Raw genomic sequence first — 17,405 nt, forward strand, 5'->3', positions numbered from 1 at the left:
TGGGCACAGAGGCGGGGTGTTTCCATGGGAGAAGCTTATTTCCTACATAACATGGAGTCTCAGAGCAGAATGGAGTCTGTTTAGTCCTTTCCCTGAGAGTTTGGCCTGGGACATTATGAGCCAGCTCTGTCAGTCCGTCACAGCTGGTACTTGACCTGGCACTTGCTCTTTTCCAGAGATGATACCCATAAAGTGGATGTTATTAATTTTGCCCAGAACAAGGCTACAAAATGTTTGCAGAATGAAAGTCTAATGGACAAAGAGTCTGCAAGTCTCCTTTGGAACCTCATCATTCTACTGTGCAGACAGAACGGGGTGTGTTATTTCTTAACTCTTCCATGCCTGTCCATGTCCATTGTTGGTCTTAGGATCTGTTCCCTTGTTTGCATCCCAAGCTGCAGACAGTTGTGGGCCTGCTGTGACATGGCTCCCTCAGGAGGGTCCTCATATAGTGACCTGGGGAGGGAGGGGTATGGGGTCAGCTGAGGTCTTAGTCCTGGGGGGCTGTAGGCCCACCATGTCCCTGGCTGTGTCATAGCTGGGCTTCCGGTCTGCAGAGCCTGGCCAGAACCCTCGTCTAACTATGGCGATTGTCTTATCCTCCTGCTGGCAATTCTGTCAATGTGAAAGCCTTTAGTTACTCTCTGTGCCATTTCTGTACACCCTGTAGACCGTGGTGGGAACGGACATTGCAGAGCTTCTGTTGCGCGACCACAGGACAGTGTGGCTCCCAGGGAAGTCACCCAACGAAGCTAACCTGATAGACTTCACTAATGAGGCTGTGGAGCAGGTGCAGGAGGAGGAGTCTGGTGAGGCCCAGCTCTCCTTTCTCACGGACAGTCAAAGTGCCAGCACCAGCACGCTGGAGAAGGAAACAGAGAGGTTCCGAGAGCTGCTACTCTATGGCCGCAAGAAGGTGAGTGGTGGCCGCACTAGGACCATGGGGCTTCTTGGGTCCACCTGGTGGCCTGGGTGCTGGGCAGTCACGTAGGGTGTCCCTGATGGCACCAGTGGTGTCTCCTTCCTGTGCCGTGGTGAGAGCTCGCAAGCAGCTTCCCATCACTTGATGGATAAGCACGTGTTCTGCGTGCTGCTGCTGCTTGCTGTGCCTGCTGCATCTCGGATGGCAGCGTATTGCGGATGAGCCGGCTCTCACCAAGTGGGGCCTCTGTCCATAGCCCCACTGGCAGTGCTGGGAGTTGGGAGGAGGTGCCAAGTGCACAGAGGACAGGCTCGGGTTCTAGAGCCATGGCGGCGCATTGGCACCCTGGCCATGGGTTCTGATTGCATGGGTGGAGGGAGGGACCAGGGTGACGGTGGTAGAGAAAGTATGGCTGCCCAGGAGGGCAGGGCCTGGGGCAGAAAATGTCCTGTTCTAGAGATGCTGAGGGTGAGCATCACTTTGCACCGGCCCCTGGGGCCCTGCAACCCAGGGGTGTCTGATCAGCACAGGGTTCTCTCTCCTGTGTCATGATCAACTCAGAAACCTCATATTTTTGTTCTGGTGCTGGGGATTAAACCCAGAGCCTTGTGTATGCTAAGCACACACTCCTCCAGTGGCTGCACCCCTAGCCTCCCAAGCTCTTTTTTTGAAATAGGGTCTTGCAACGTTGCCCATGCTGTTCAAACTCCTGGGTTCAAGTGATCCTCCCTCCTCAGCCTGCCAAGTAGTTGGGACTACATACACATGCCACCACTGGTGAAAGCTCATATTTATTTGATCAACAGGATTTTAATTTTACAACTGAATGAAATCATGTAACCTATTAGCATTTTATTACTCTTACCTCTATTGCAGCATTTTTGCCTAAAGTGCTAAATTGTACCTCTGGTTGCTTTGGGTACAGCAAAAGTGCATTTATGAAGGTATGGTGTTGGGAGGGTGTCCTTGCAGACTTTTGTGTCATTTGAATTGAGGAGTGGGTGCTGATGTGGCATTCCTCACAGTCCTCGGGCTAATCTGGGTGATACTGCCTTGGGTTGCAGTTGGTGTGACCAGTGGGCCTGTCTTCATGCTGCAGCAGAGAAAGCAGTGTGCATCTACCACGTCTGTCTGCCACGGGACTGTGAAACTAGGGAAATGGAATGTTGGTCTCTCTGCCCTCTAAACTGAGAATGCTGTCTCCAGTCCCTTCTGTCAGCGTGTAATACCATATGGCCTGTCACCTGTTTGTTGCAGAGCTGAGTTACTCTGATGGCTCATGTGAGCCCTGATATGTATTACAGGATGCTTTAGAGTCTGCAATGAAAAACGGATTGTGGGGTCATGCTCTGCTACTTGCGAGTAAGATGGATAGCCGAACACACGCCCGTGTCATGACCAGGTAGGGGCTTATCATCAGCCTGGCACACAGATGTCCCATCTGTGCCATGGGACTGTCCAGCATGGGCTCAGAGGCTTATCTGACCCTCTTCCTTGGGTCATTCTGCTGAGAGATGTAAAATTTTTTGTTAACTGGTGGTTTTCAATATTTTCTATAGAATTCCTGAATTCCTGTCCTCATCTTTTGCACTTTTTAGAGTGGAGATATGTTTGCTTTCCCAAGATCAGACCTCAGTCTGATGGTTCAGTACGAGGGCTGAGATTGGGCTTTGGTGTTTCTAACAGCCAGAATCAGGTGGTCTTCTTCTGTGTCTGCCCAGGTTTGCCAACAGCCTTCCCATCAATGACCCTCTGCAGACCGTCTACCAGCTCATGTCTGGGCGGATGCCCGCTGCATCCACGGTGAGCACCTTCTCGTGGGTGCGCTCTCTTCAGATATCACTCTTGTTCTTGCTTTCTCATTGGGCTCAGGGGTGAGGAAATGGAAGTGGAAGTGCCACTCTTCTGAGGATGAGGATTTGTTTGGTTTCTTCTGATTGCAGTGTTGTGGGGACGAGAAGTGGGGAGATTGGAGGCCACATCTTGCCATGGTTTTGTCCAACTTGAATAACAACATGGACGTCGAGTCCAGGACCATGGCTACGATGGGCGATACCCTAGGTGGGTCAGGTGTGAGGTGGGCCTGGGGCCCTGGGGCTAGGGACCCCAGTGCTGGAGTCCCAGGAGCCGCTGGCATTCTGTTGGGTGGGTGAGCCTTTGTGATTCCTCCTGGGAACATTCCCAGGGACTGAGACAGGCTGCTGTGTTTCTCATCAGCCTCAAAAGGCCTCTTAGATGCTGCACACTTCTGCTACCTTATGGCCCAGGTTGGATTTGGGGTTTATACAAAGAAAACTACAAAACTTGTCTTGATTGGATCAAACCACAGGTAAGGAATCAAGTAAATGTAGTGGTATGCTTTCCTTCAAAAGGAAAAGGTCCCTCTCCTTAACTTTGAAAACAGCACCCTTGTGTCTTTGTCCCAGGGTGGGCCATTTCTGGGTGACTTGACCTCAAGGCTGGTTGTATATGGCAGCAGTAACGATTCACTTCCTCAACAGTTTGCCATTTTTAAAGTTTGCCACAAATGAGGCTATCCAGAGGACAGAAGCCTATGAATATGCCCAGTCGCTTGGGGCCCAGACCAGCGCCTTACCTAATTTCCAGGTAGGTGTGAGTGAATGGCTGGTGCCTACAAGCTTGTGGTGGTTGAGGTTCTTTGATTCTTAAGCAAACGATGGTGAGGATTTTTGGATTTCCTCTTGGAGAGACAAGATGGTGTGTGTTTTCCTCAAAAACAAAACCAAGTGGAGCTGGGGCTATGGCTTAGTGGTAGAGCTCTTGCCTTGCCATGTGTGGGGCACTGGGTTTGATCCTCAGCACCACATAAAGATTAATAAGTAAAGTAAAGGTATTGTGTCCATCTACAGCTAAAAACATTTAAAAAACAAATAAACTAAACTAAACTCAACCAAGTGGAATTGAGGGCTTTTTTGTTTGCATTTTTGTTCTTAATATTTATTTATCTATTATCTGTTTACCTGTCCACCTTATTTATTTACTCATTTACCTGTTTGTACTAAGGATTGAACCCAGGGGTGCTTTATGACTAATCTATTTCTCCCCCACCCCTTATTTATTTTTTTGAAATGACATTAGACTAAATTGCCCAGGCTGACAGTCCTTCTGCTTCAACCTCCCAAGTAGCTGGGGTGCTTAACATTTTAAATATTAAAAAACTAGAATCCTTGATTTCAAGTACTTCAACCCCATTTTTTTTTTTTTTTTTTTTTTTTTTTTTAATTAGACCTTTGTAGTTATACACACGTCATCTTTTTTTAGTATGGGGTCTGTGTGATCTCACACAGGAGAGAGGGGGAGAGAGAGAGTAAGTGTGCCTGTGTGTGTTGGTGGGGGAGAAACATGATGTAGCGGGTGTCAATGGGAGAGTTTTCACCACAGGGCAGGCATCTGTGCAGGAGTGTCTGGCTGTGCTGGGGACCTGTGGCCCTGTCACAGATGTTACTAGGGGACAGAGCAGATTTCTGAGAAACTTAGTTGTTCACTTGGACCTTAAAATACGTCAGGTCAGGACAGGCCCTGTGGTTAGTTGGCTTGCGGGTGTTCAGTGGTACGCAAGATGTGCAGAGTAACCCACAACTGGCAGAATGGCATGGGGAGGGTGGGAGCCCCAAGTCAGAGCCTCTCTTGTGTTCCAGGTGTTTAAGTTCATCTACTCCTGCCGCCTGGCTGAGATGGGTCTCGCCACACAGGCCTTCCACTACTGTGAGGTGATCGCCAAGAGCATCCTGACACAGCCTGCCGCGTATTCTGCGGTGCTCATCAGCCAGCTGGTCCAGGTGGGTCTCCTGGGCCTCCTGCTGGTGCTGTGCTGCCTGCAGGAAATGCATGGGCACCTGGACATGGGAACATGAATGGCATTGGAAGGGTGGATTGGTGGCAGGTGTCTGAACCTGTGTTAGAGATTTTAGCTTTCTTGGAAGGTGTGTGTGTTCTACAGTCTTAGCATAGGAGTTCTTCAGGTGCCTTGTTGCCAGTACAGAAGCTCAGTGGTAAGCTTCAAAATAAGATGATCTCCACCTCTGGTAATTTGCATTTTGAGGTGGTTTAGTGTGGTGGTTGAGAACATAAGCTTATGGGTCCACAGTCAGCATCTGTTTGCACCTAGCTTCTAGCCTGTCCTATCAGGCGGTGCATGGCTGGTGGCCAAGGGCAGGAGCCCTCATCCCCTCCTAGCTTGTGGCAGCCTCTAGTGCTTGCATATCAGTGTGCTTCTCCCCAGCAGCTCCATTTCTGGAAATGTGTCTGTGTGATACCTAAGAAAAATTGTTATTGTGGGAATTTTTAAATGTATTAAGCACCAAGAATGATGGCTTCAGCAGGCTTGTTGCATCTGTGTCCTGCCACAGCCTGCACACTCAGCCAAGGCTCACATAACTTCCTAGGTCCACTAAGCACTTGGGTGGGGGCATCACGTGCACAGTCAGGCAGCAGTACTGGTGTCCCTACCCCAGGTGTGATCCAGGCCCTGCTGGTCCACTTGCTTGTGAGCTCAGAGGTTTACAGACTTCACCCTTTTTTGTAGGCTCTGTCTGATTACCCAGCTTTGTTGGTTTGGGGTATGTCACACAAGCACACTTTTAAAAAGCTCCTGTCCAACATGATTCCAGAGTACCATGCATTTGAAAACAATTGTTCAGGGCTGGGGATGTGGCTCAATGGTAAGAATGCTTGCCTAGCATGTACAAGGCCCTGGGTTTAAACCCTAGTACCATGCAAAAACAAGCAAAAACCCCAAAACATAGTTTGCTCACGTCCCTTGGCAGTGACACGTGTCTCTGCTTTGGTTCTAGATGGCTTCCCAGTTGCGCCTCTTTGATCCTCAGCTGAGGGAGAAACCAGAGGAGGAGTCCTTTGTGGAGCCTGCTTGGCTGGTGCAGCTGCAGCGTGTGGAGAGGCAGATCCAGGTAGTGCTGGCTTTTACAGCAGCACAGCCTTGTCCAGTAACTGGCACAGAGACTGGACAAGAGGGTTTGTGCCCCTGTGGTTGTCACACGGAAAGTATTTGATCTCAGTGGTATAGGTCTGGAAGCATGCATGTTAGAATCCTCTTACTGTCCAGGAAGGGCAGTGGGCAGCCCTGGGCTGTCAGGGCGACATCCATGCACCTGACTCTGTTCTCTTTAGGAGGGTGCTGTGCCACGGAATCAGGACGGAGCCGACCCCCAGGAGTGCCCCAGCACTCCAGGCTCTGAGGTGGACCAGTCGGATGCCCCAGTGCGTGGCCAGCCAATGGGGCTGGGTGCTGACCAGCCCCTGTTGATGCCGAGTGCCGAGTGCTCCAGCCAGGGCACACAGCTGCTGGCCTCAGGTGGGACATACAGCAGCCCATGTGCCTGCTCTCTGAGGTCTGCTTCTGCACAGGGACTGCCTCGCTGTGCGGAAAGGGGTCAGACATTGTGTTCCCAGGATGATTTTGGGCCTCGGTATCCCCCTCATGTCTCTTCACACACCCTCCCTTGGCAAGCCCTCAGGTTCCAGAGCTGTCCTCGCCTGTCTGCTGACAGCACTGACCCTGCTGCCTTACTGGGCCTGTCCCCTGAACTCCAGCTGCCTCAGCCATGTCCTTTTCTGGGAGCCTCACAAACGCCAGCTCAGACAGGCCCTCCTGTGCCCCAGCAGCAGCCTGAGAAAAGGCAGCATTCCTCCAAGTCTTAGGGTCCATACCTTTCTCTCGTACCTCGCCCCTCTGACCTAGACAGGCAAGCACCCTTCTTGCCTGATCCTACCTCACCTGAGAAAAGACAGGTCCTCAGGGCAGTCCACATCCTGTGGGCCTGGTCTGCAGCGCTGCTGACCTCACATGCTGCCCCCCGACTCTGTCTTCCAGCTGCACTCCTGTCTTGGGCTGGTGCTGACCGTGGCGCTCTGCTGCCTGCCCTCTCTGCTAGACAGCCTGCCCACTGCACCCACAGGCTCCCCAGTCCCGCTGCTGACTGCTCTCCTTAGTACTTGCTTGGTCATCTTACTTGGTCCCTCCGTCAGGACTCTGGCTTTGTTCGTGGTGCATCCAGTGCCCAGCTGGTGCTGGCAGGCCCAGGCCCCCTGCCCATGTGCTAAGCTGGATGAGGCATGAGGGTGTGAGTGATCTGCTTGACTCCTGGCACTGGCAGGGAGGACTCTGGGCCCTGTGCCAGGCAGCTGTTCACCAGCCTGTCTTCAGGTCGTACTGTGGGTTGGAGCTTACATGCCACATCACAACCGAGGATGGGCACAAGCATCTGTTCTGCCCTTGGTACCCTGGAAAGTGAATTTTCTGCTTTTCATCTAGACCACTGACACCCTTGATAGGAGTGAGGCTATGCAAAAGAACATGTGACAACTGTGGGTGACCTGCGTTTGGCTCCCCACGTGACCAGACCTCTTCTTCTGCACTGTCCCCTGCAGCTCCACAGATGCTCCCTGATGGCCAACTAGCCCACCCTGCCAGGGTGCCAATGTTCCCAGTGTCACCACCCTCAGGAGCTCTGGAGTCGGGTCCTGGCTGTGGACCCCCAGTGTCTGCAGTTGGCTTCCCAGAGCTCTCCAGGCCTGATCCTGCAGCTTTGTGTACGGGGCTTGGTCTGCCACCTGGTGTGTCATCTCTCCAGGAAAGGGACTCCCTGCTACAGGAGACCAGGAGCCTGGACCCAGGTTTGTCTACTGAGGTGCCCTCCCAAGGCAACACCCAGGTGGCCTTGGCATTCAGGGATGATTGGTGGAGGACACTGTGGACCATGCCAAAAGTTACAGGCCAGATGGGCTAAGGGTCCGTGTGGCAGGAGTGCTGATGCTGGCTGCTATCGTGACTTGGCTGTGTCACACATAGAACATCGGTGACCACGCAGGGCATGAGGAAGTGGCCTGGGCACCGTCCAGGGCCTGCCTCCGGTGTCCTCCCGTGTTTCTGTGGGGTGCACAGGTGGGGTGCAGACTTGTGTCTGGAAGTTGGATTTGGTGGAGCGTGTCCCTGGCCTCTGTCAACCCACTTTGTCTATTTGAACAAAGGAAACCTGGACCTGGCTTTAAAGAACAGAGTAATTTCCCTGCATTGGAAAAGCCTTCAGTCCTGGCTTGGGAAACAGCACTGGAGCACCTAGCAGAGTGGAGCTGCGAGGCTCAGCTGGTGTGTGTGCTGGGCTGGGCCTGCTGCCTGTCTGAGCTTGGAGCCCCACCAGCCACTCTCTGCCTTGGCAGGAATGGTGCCAGAGGACTCGCCTGTCAGGAAGGTGCTTCCCGAGCCGAGTGAAGAGGACTTCGGTGGAAGCTTTGCTGACTTGGTACTGCCCCGTGTCTTTTCACAGCCACTTGTTCTCCACAGAGCTCATTGAGGAGGCACCTGGACTCCTCTTCTTCAGTGGCAAGCAGGACGATCCTGAAGACTTTGGAATTACTTTTTGAATTTTTCTTAAAGTGCTTCCAAATCACTTTAACCCTTAAAGTGTGAAGAGTAGGTGGAGATATTAGTTGAGTACAATGTTGTTCCAACATTCTGGAAGCTTGTTTACAGACACTAAGACCTTGGCATTTCATCAATAGGCAACTCCTATAGTTTTAGCTTTTGTTATAAGTTCTTGGTGTCAAATATCCTGTTCCTAGAAGAGTAAAGTGAAGGTCTACCAGTATGGAAAGCAGGGTCTTAACCCAGGAGTGACTCTTTTTGGGTGTAGGGTACTGGGGATTGAACTCGGGGCACTCAACCACTGAATCACATCCCCGGTCCTATTTTGTATTTTATTTAGAGACAGGGTCTCACTGAGTTGCTTAGCACCTTGCTTATGCTGAGAATGGCTTTGAACTCACAATCCTCCTCCCTCAGCCTCCTGAGCCATTGGGATTCCGGGCATGTGCCACCATGCCTGGCATCAGGAGTGACTTTTTAAAAACCATTGTTTTAACACGCACACCGCCCAGCTTTACCTGAGCTTTTCCTCAGTGCAACCTGCGTGCTGTTCCTTCTTGCCCGTGGTTTCCAGAGCTGGAGTTGCTTGCCAGGTGTAACTGGCACTTGGCTGCCACCCCAGGAGGCTCTTCAGAGCACACGGGGCCAAGCTGCTCGCACCCCTTCCCCTACCTAGTCCCTTCAGTGTCCTGCTCACTTGGGGAGATACCATGGGAAGCAACCCCCTACCTTTGGTTCCTCCAGAGGAGCCTGAGGAGAGCTGACTTCCCTCTCGCCTTGGGACAGGGCTCCTCTAGGACAGCGCAGGATGCAGAAACTTCCCCAGCCTGGGATCATGCCACCTCAGACTCAGCACAGTCTGCTTTATCTCTGACACCTGCTCCTGAAACAAAGCGGCCTACACAAGTAGCCAGAAAGGAGACCAAAGAAACCAAGAAGGTACAGTGCAGCCACCCTCCGTGCTGTCCTGCTGGGCAGGGAGCCCAGGGGGCAGCTTTCCTCAGACGGGGCAAGGAAAAGGTGCTTGCTTGTATTTTAATTAGAGCAGCCCCTGGAGTTTTGTTCTTGAGGTATAGCATGCATGCCATCGAGTGTAAGGCAGGCAGCAGCTGGTGAGGGTCTTATGTGTGCATGTGGTCAGTGAGGGTGGCCATCACCTGACAGCAGCCCAGAGGGCAACCGCAGGAGTTGGCGGCAGTCCTGCCTCCCGGGTGTTGTGTGTGGCATCTGTTGCATGCGTGTGCTGTATCCTCTCACCTCGTTCTCAGTAGTGGACCTTTGGATGGTGCTGGGTGGGTCGTTGTAAGTAGTCACATGAGTGCTCTTGTCTTTGTCCCTTGATGGCACTGTGCTTGCTTCTTCTGGTGTCCCCCCTTGAAAGGAGAGTTTAGGCTTTGGAACATTGCTGAACAGCTTCCCCAAAGGGCAGTACTGAGTCCTGCTCACAGTGGCATATAAGTCTGCAGTGGTGCTGTGGCCCGTGGGGCCCTGGGCCCTGGCATCCCACCGGGCTGCTGGAGCGCAGCTGTGGTTGGCTGGTCTCTGCTGCGCAGCCATGCTGAGCACCCTGACATGTGCTTTTACCCTCTTGCTTTTTACCCTGCACTTTTTTCTGTGCTCATTCTAGTCTTCCTCCGTTTCTAGCACGGTGTCTTAGTGACTTGTGGGAGTCCCTGCTGCACCGTGGATGCACGTCTCTTGTTAGACCCATCCATGTGTGTGGATGTCCCCTCCAGTGGGTACAGGGCCTCCAGACTCTGGACGGTGTCTTCCCAGGAGTGTGGTTGTGTGTTTGCAGAGGGTTCTGTTTGTCAGAACTTACTTGAATGGCAGATGTTCTGAAAATGATATAAGTGTGATTGAAAACGTGAACAGAGAGACAAAATGCAGTGCTTTGGACAGTTTCATAGCAGACGGTGACAGCTCTCAGGATAGGTGGTCTCTGGGAACTGCTGGAGAAACAACTGGAGATGTCTATGGCTGCACTGCTTTTTCTCTCTTTTTCATTTGGGTTTCTTTTGCGGTGCTGGGGATGGAACCCAGGACCTGCACATGCTAGGCAAGCTGGCCACTGAGCCACACCCCAGCCCTTTGTGGTGCATGTGCATGCCCTCCAGGGACTGAACACAGAGGCACTTAGCCACTGACCCACAGCCCCAGCCCTTTTTATTTTTTATTTTGAGACACGATCCCACTGAGTTGCTTAGGGTCTCGCTAAGTTGCTGGACTTGTGATCCTTTTGCCTCAGCTTCCTGAGCTGCTGGGTGGGATAGTGTGTGTGCCGCCACCCTGCTCTCTTCTTTATAGTAGAGACAAAGTCCAGCGTGTGATATGTTTAACTACCTTGCCTGTCACCTAAATGTCCTCCACCTGGGAAGCCAGAGGGCCTTTGTTTTGAGGCCCTCCTGACACTCTGCCGTCCACTCTTCAGGCAGGGAGAATGTCCAGGACTTCATTCTTCAGGGTTCAGATGCCAAACCTTCCTAAAGGGATATTGTTCTGGGTTTTGTTTAAGATACATTTGAGGCTTGTTTAAGATACATTTGGGGTATGATTCTGTGGTAGGCACTTGCCTAGCTTGTGTGAGAGCCTGAGTTCCATCCCCAGCACTGCAAAAAATGTGTGTGTGTGTGTGTGTGTGTGTGTGCGCGCGCGCTGTGCACATGTGAACACAGCTCCCAGCCTCCTTTTCATGCAGTTCTGGCACTATGCACATGCACACTGTGGCACATCACCTTCCCAGACTGAATAAGAATCCCTGTAGCTCATAGCCTCTGCCCCAACCCCAACCTTCTGCTTTCGCTCTGGGCCTGACTCCTGGCGACCTCACACAGCAGAATGGCATGGTGTCTGCCTTTTGGGGCTGGGCTCATTTCACTAAGCATGGTGTGCTCATGGCTGTTCTGGTGGCTTTATCTCCAGAGTGAGTCCTGGTTCTCTCGTTGGCTACCTGTGAAAAAAAGGACAGAAGCTTACTTGCCAGACGACAAGAACAAATCGGTGAGTCACAGAGCTGGCATGGTGAGGTGTGCCTGTCACTGACTGTGCAGTGCTTCTCAGAGGCAGGCAAGCTTGAAGAGCTGCATCCTCGGGGATCAGGCACTGATGGCTCAACTTCACTCTGCTGTTTGTTTGTTTTTCTTTTATTTTTAAAATCCTGGCAGATTGTTTGGGATGAAAAGAAGAACCAGTGGGTGAATTTGAATGAGCCAGAGGAGGAGGTAGGCTGTGATTTGGAGTGTCTGTTGTGAGAGGCGGGTGTCTGTGTGCTCCTTAACACTTTGGCATGTGGGTCCTCCTCCTGGAGAGTCCTGAGTGTGTTTCTGAGCTGTTTCTCCCTCTGCAGAAGAAGGCTCCACCCCCACCTCCAATATCACTGCCCAGGACTTCGCAGGTGGCTCACCCTGGGTCTACAGGGCCTCCCACAGCCTCCGTGAACATGTTTTCTAGAAAAGCAGGTAATGGCCACACCCAAAGTCGAGGTGTCTGAGTGGTGCACTGTCCTGGAGAGCTGAGCTGTCACAGTGTGCACCAACTGAGTGTCTGACCCAGCACTATAAAGAAGATGAGTTTTATGGAGAGGAATCCTTGAGGGGAAGAGTCCAGTTCTCCTGTGCATTAACACACGTATCAGCATCAGCATTGATAACCTATGGGCAGAGGTGTCCCATGAGTCAGAAACATAGTCTAGAGCTGTATGTGGTGGCACCTGCTTATAATCCCAGCTACTTCAAGGCCAGCCTGGGCAACTTAGTGAGACACTGTCTCAAAATAAAAGTCTGGGGTGCAGCTCAGGGGTAGAGCTTCCCCAGGTTCAGTCCCCAGAACTAAAAACAAAAACAGAAATGTAGCCCATGTGGTGTTAAGGGATGGAGCAGGCACCCTGCTGCTGGGCAGGTTGGCTCTGCAAGGTGCCCTCCTCAGAGGGTCCCTGCTCACTCTGACACACTGGGAAGGCAGCAGCTCAGATACTGGAGGCCGCCTGGGCTGCCTGCCTGAATCTGCCTCCCACCCCTTGGCAGGCGGATCCAGAGCTCGCTATGTGGACGTGTTGAATCCGAATGGGACCTCGCGGGGTGAGCCAGCTCCTGCTCCTGCGGATTTCTTCGCTCCACTTGCTCCCTTGCCAATTCCTTCTAACCTGTTCACACCAAGCCCAGGTAGGCAGCAGGGGTATGAGCAGGTCCGCATCAACCCTCTGGTCCCTGACCCCAGACACTGTCCTCTAGAAGCTGGATCTGCCTTGGGCCATGTTCTCCATGCTCTAGCCTCCCTCCCATAAGGGCCCCACATGGGCTGAAGCCCTGTCCCCTTGGCTTGTGAAGGATGCCTTGGATCGGGGTGGGTTGATGGCCTCCTGCCCCCTCTCATTCACAGATGCAGAGGAACCACATCTTGCAGAAGGAGCTGGCAGGGTGGGACCAGAGCCAGCTGGGGCTCAGGCCAATCCAGAGCCTGTCCCAGAACCCAAGGTAGGACGGGTGCCATGGGAAAGCGGGAAGGGACCCTGCCCTTCAGCCCACTCTGAGCGTCAGGTCCTGAGGGCCCACATGAACATGGTTAAACTTAGGTGGGTCCACAGGAAGTGCAGGGTGGCAGCTAGGAGCTGGGCGCAGCATGCGACAGGTTCCCTTTGCGGGTGAACGTGCAGTGGCTCTGCTGACTGCACCATGCGTGTGCTCAGAATGGCTGGAGTGCACTCTGCCCCGTGTATTTACCACTTGAGAAAGTCAGGAAAGCGAAATACAGTCACTTTCAAGTTCAAAAGAAAGAAGAAATGACCCATCAGCAATGAAAGTCAAGCAAAGCATACAGCCCTGTGGACACAGGCTCAGGCATGGCCTCTGGAGCTAGCTGGTCTGGGGTGCTGGCTCCCCTCTTCATGCCTGTGTCACCTCTCCAAAGTCTCAGTTGCCCTTCTGTGACATGAAAGTGGCAGTAGTACCAAAGCAGCAAAAGCAGCTGTTGCAGGGCTTCAGCACTGCCTTGCAGACTGTGCCAGGCTTGTGTAGGTGTCCCCTGGAAAACATCCCCTCCCTGACCGCATCTCTGGGGCCTGGGCATGACCTGGGCCACAGGAGTGACAGCATTTCTCTGCCTGGTGTGAAAGACCTCAGTTCCTGGGGTGGGTAATTGCCCCATTTCATATTTCCTGGGCAGATGTTAAAGCTATGCGTGGGGCACTCCCTGGGTCCTGACTCGCCACTACAGACAGGATGCTCCCAGGGAGGAGAGGGAGGGAGCACTGGCACAAACTTCCTCCTGGGGTCTGGCTCGGCCAGCTCGTTCGCATCAACCAGTGGCCTTTTCCTTTTGAAAATGTGCACACGTGCAGGGAAAGGCAGCTGAGGGTCTGAACACTTAGGAGGTATGTTCCCGGAGGGGCACTTGTGTAGCCACCACCCGTGGGAGCTCCGAGGAGTGTGTGAGGCACTGCCCTTGTCCACCAAGGCCTCCCTTGGAGTGGTCCGAAGCTGTAGGCTGAGGGCTGGACAGACCCCCAATGCCACCCCAGACCAATGGTTGTTTCTTAACAAGCACTTTAGATTGAAAGAGGGATTTTAAGCTAGCGGGCCTCTTCTGTTTGAAGCACATTGCTTCTAATGGCCTCAAACTGTGTGCAGCTGGGCCGCAGCTTGGAGAGTGACTGCATCTGGTGTGCTCTTGCTGTTTGGCAGCTCTCGCACTGTGAGCCAGCACCTTGACCAGGTACTGTGGCTGGCAGTCCTCTCTCTCCAGAGCTTGCTCGTGCGGCCATGCCTTCAGCCTGCTCTGCCCATGCTGGGCTGCTCTGCACCTGTGACCAACACCCTGGTCCTACTCGAGCACCACTGATCAGGGCTGCATGTTCCTCTTGCAGCCTGGCCCTCATGGTTAGCTGTCCAGATGGCCCCACAGCAAAACCCACCCCACGGTGTCAGGAGGGAGAGTTGAACATGTTTTGTGGTTCTCCTTCTGCACTGGCTTTCCACGTGATGGATCTTGGCCCTGGCTGTGCCGAGTGTGGCCGCCCTCCTTGCTGAGGCCGTGTGAGGAAGTCTGCTGCAGTTGGAGGAGTGCGACCCTGCTGGCCGTCCTGCGTCCCGGCTGGGCAGGTGGAGGAATGCCCCACCTTGGTACATCGGGGGCCAGACTCACCCTGTCACAGAGGCTGCACACAAGACCCTGGATTCTGCTCATGCTCCAAGTTCACCAGCCGCTTGGCCAGCACCAGCAGCATCTCGGGGCCACGCTCTGTGCACGTCCTGGTGTTTGAAGCATTGTGCTCTACATGTTGCTTTGGTTTTTGCCATTATCCTGTGAACCATCTAGTAATGACACCCAGTGTTGCCAACACTGTCCCCATTCTGCTCCTGTGACCCATTTCAGAGGATTGGAGTCCTTTCTGCAGAGTGGCCCATGTCTGCAGGTGGACAGTGACTGCTATGCAGTCCCGCCTCTCTGAGGTGACTTCTCTGTGCTTTGCAGGCTCCCAGTGACCACTGCCCTGCAGGGGACCCTCTTAGCGGAACTGTGCCCTTGTACAGCCCTTCCCAGTTGGCACAGGTGAGTGGTCTTCACCTTGCCCAGAGATGGCTCGGGAGGTTGAGCACGCCTCTGCTGCCCGGGTGGCTTTGCTGGTGGAGTTCCTGGCAGGAGTTCTCTTTAGAATCCAAGGCGTTCTTGACATTTTCTGGTGCCCACTCTTGGAACTCCAAGGTCTTCCTCCTTTCTGAAGCTTGGGGGGAAGTCTCTGCCCTCCAGGGCCTGTATCTCTGTGCCACGGGCGCCTGTGCTGCGGGCTGGACCCCTGGCGTGCCTCCTCCAGGGAAAGGTTCTGAAGTGCTCTCTGGGTGCTCTGCCTCTGTCTTCTCTCCCGTCCAGTCTCTTGCCTGTGGAGTGTGGTCTGACTGCCGTTTCAGGGGGAGTGCAGTAGGGGGAGAGGTCTGGGTGGGCATCTTGGGATTCCAAATGTGAAGCTTACCTGGCCCTGTCATCATGCAGGCTCTGCCCTCAACTGGCCACCTGCCCACAGGCTCTTGCCCACAGTTGTCCTGGGGGTGCAGATGAGGCTGCGGCCCCACGACCGCTGCGACCCAGTTTCCATTTGCATCTGTCTGCTTGTCAGCCTCGGATGGGGTCACTTCCTTCTCCTGTCCCTTCATCTTGTGCTTGCCTGTACCTTTGCCCAATCCCTTGCCTTTGGCCCAGTCGGTCTCGAGGAGGGGGAGGAGATGCCGCTCTGCCCTTGATGCCTGGTGCCCTGCTCCATGTACAGCAGGTGGCCACCAGCCGCTGGCCACCCCTCAACTTCCTGCACACACAGCTGGCCGGCTCTGCAGAACTGACCTTGGGTCTTGTGGCCCTGACAGAACCACCGTGGAAAACGCCTCTGTGGTTTCAGTTGCCTGGAAGGACCAAGTGCAGCCACCAAGGCCTTCAGGGCTCAGGCCGACACACAGTTCCCCTGTTAGTCCATTTGATCCAAGTCAGCAGTCCATGTGGCTCACAGACCAGCCTCCTGCCACATGGCCCCTGGGGTTGCTCATCCTGGAGGTGGGCACACAGGTCAGTGCTATTCATTTTGTTCCAGGCCTCCATCAGCTCGGGTAGCTCAAGGCCAGGGAGGATTGGCCAGAGGAAGTACCCAGCATTGAACTAGAGTCATCCCTTTTTGGATTTGCATTTGGAACCCTGAGATGACTGTTCTCCTCCAAGAACCGGACTAACTGCCTGGGGTCTCGTTCCCCCAGTGGACATGGCGGTAACTCAGAGCCGGTCGTACTGTGCATCTCCTCCTTACCGTCCAACTCTATGAATTATTGCAAAATTAATACCATGGTTCCTTTCAGATGCTGGATAAAGGGAACCTGATTCATTTTTATGTGAAAGCATGGTGTTCCTTTCCTAGTTGCCTAGGGTGATCTGAGGGCATGACACTCTGAGCCTCTTGAGAACATCCCATGAAGCAAGGCTGGATGGGGCTTGCCTCAGGGGATGATGCTTCTGGGAAACCAGGACCTTCTCCAACCCACCTGAGAATTATTGCAAATGAACCTACAGTTCCTTGAGGATGTTGAGAGAAGACCTGAGAGGCGCCCTGGCTCCTGCCATGGGTAGCTCTGCCCTGTGTGGTGACCTGGGAGTCACATCTTTTACAGCACCCTGCAGGTGCTCACAGCTGGGGAGAGAGGTCCTGACCATGGAGTGCATTTCCTTCTGGTAACGAAGACATTTCCAGCCTAATCGGGATGCCTGGTCTGGTCACTGGGAGGAGCCCCAGAGCTGATGTAACCAGCCAGCGTGGGGCTCCCTTCCCAAGAGTTGGCTTGTGCAGACCCCTGACCAGGGAACTGTGTGGGCTGCACCCATGTCCGTGCCCTAGTGGGCGCGTGCTCTCATCTGCAGACATCCGTTAGGAGTGGGTAACATCTGGAGCCTTGGTCTTGCCCCAGGCTGAGACCTTCAGCACCTTCAGCACCTTCAGCAGCTTCAGGCCCGAGAGGCCTCCCACTCTCCAGACAGCTTTAAGGCTTCACCGACTGTTCTTAAAACTCCTTATTCTTGTTGATCTAGAGACTGAAGGAAAGGGGAGATTTCAATATTTATAAAAATCAGTAGGTGATAATTTGGGTAGTTTCTGCTGGGGGAACATAAACGGTTTGGCATTTTTGAGTTTAAGTGTAGAGACTGTAGAATGTGGAATTAGCACAGCCCTTTCAGTTTTCTGGTTTACTTCATCGTCTAGGAAAGACCCCCAGAAAGCTTCCAGAATGCTTCCCGGGCCAGTGTGCCTGGACCCACCTGTTGCCACCACCGGGAGGTGTCCCTGCTGGGACCCTGGCCCTCCAGTGCATCCCGCCTCCGGCTGCCACGGCCTGCCACTCGATCCAGGAAGCTCCCTCTGAGGTGGGAGCTGTTTTTCCTAAATGCAAATTGTTAAATAAACTATTTTGAGCTCTCAAGGACCTTTTGTGGTTTCCTGTTTGGGGCGAGGGCAGTGTGGAGACCAGGGCCTCCGCTGGGGCCGTGGTCCTGGGGCGTCCCCTCCCTTGGCCGGGCACGGTCCTCCGGCCGCCAGGGGCCGCTGCGCCAGCGCGC

At 53.5% G+C, this 17,405-nt stretch overlaps 1 protein-coding gene across 4 annotated transcripts in view; it reads left to right on the plus strand.

Moving 5' to 3' along the window:
• Sec16a (SEC16 homolog A, endoplasmic reticulum export factor) overlaps positions 1–17,269 on the plus strand; it is a 34,202-nt gene extending 16,933 nt beyond the window's left edge. For all 4 annotated transcript variants that reach the window (XM_047524216.1, XM_047524217.1, XM_047524215.1 and 1 more), the window contains exons 10-29: positions 177–315; positions 671–916; positions 2,227–2,324; positions 2,644–2,725; positions 2,866–2,983; positions 3,140–3,251; positions 3,424–3,529; positions 4,582–4,722; positions 5,737–5,850; positions 6,071–6,254; positions 7,331–7,576; positions 8,120–8,202; positions 9,111–9,263; positions 11,247–11,324; positions 11,489–11,545; positions 11,671–11,782; positions 12,347–12,484; positions 12,702–12,796; positions 14,793–14,870; positions 15,898–17,269. In XM_047524216.1, the coding sequence (XP_047380172.1) occupies positions 177–315; positions 671–916; positions 2,227–2,324; positions 2,644–2,725; positions 2,866–2,983; positions 3,140–3,251; positions 3,424–3,529; positions 4,582–4,722; positions 5,737–5,850; positions 6,071–6,254; positions 7,331–7,576; positions 8,120–8,202; positions 9,111–9,263; positions 11,247–11,324; positions 11,489–11,545; positions 11,671–11,782; positions 12,347–12,484; positions 12,702–12,796; positions 14,793–14,870; positions 15,898–15,966 (2,449 nt within the window). In that variant the 3' untranslated portion in view covers positions 15,967–17,269. The remainder of the gene's footprint in view (positions 1–176; positions 316–670; positions 917–2,226; positions 2,325–2,643; positions 2,726–2,865; positions 2,984–3,139; positions 3,252–3,423; positions 3,530–4,581; positions 4,723–5,736; positions 5,851–6,070; positions 6,255–7,330; positions 7,577–8,119; positions 8,203–9,110; positions 9,264–11,246; positions 11,325–11,488; positions 11,546–11,670; positions 11,783–12,346; positions 12,485–12,701; positions 12,797–14,792; positions 14,871–15,897) is intronic.
• Positions 17,270–17,405: the final 136 nt, after the last annotated feature.

This window comes from Sciurus carolinensis, chromosome 14, assembly GCF_902686445.1.
Source record: "Sciurus carolinensis chromosome 14, mSciCar1.2, whole genome shotgun sequence".
Taxonomy (NCBI): domain Eukaryota; kingdom Metazoa; phylum Chordata; class Mammalia; order Rodentia; family Sciuridae; genus Sciurus; species Sciurus carolinensis.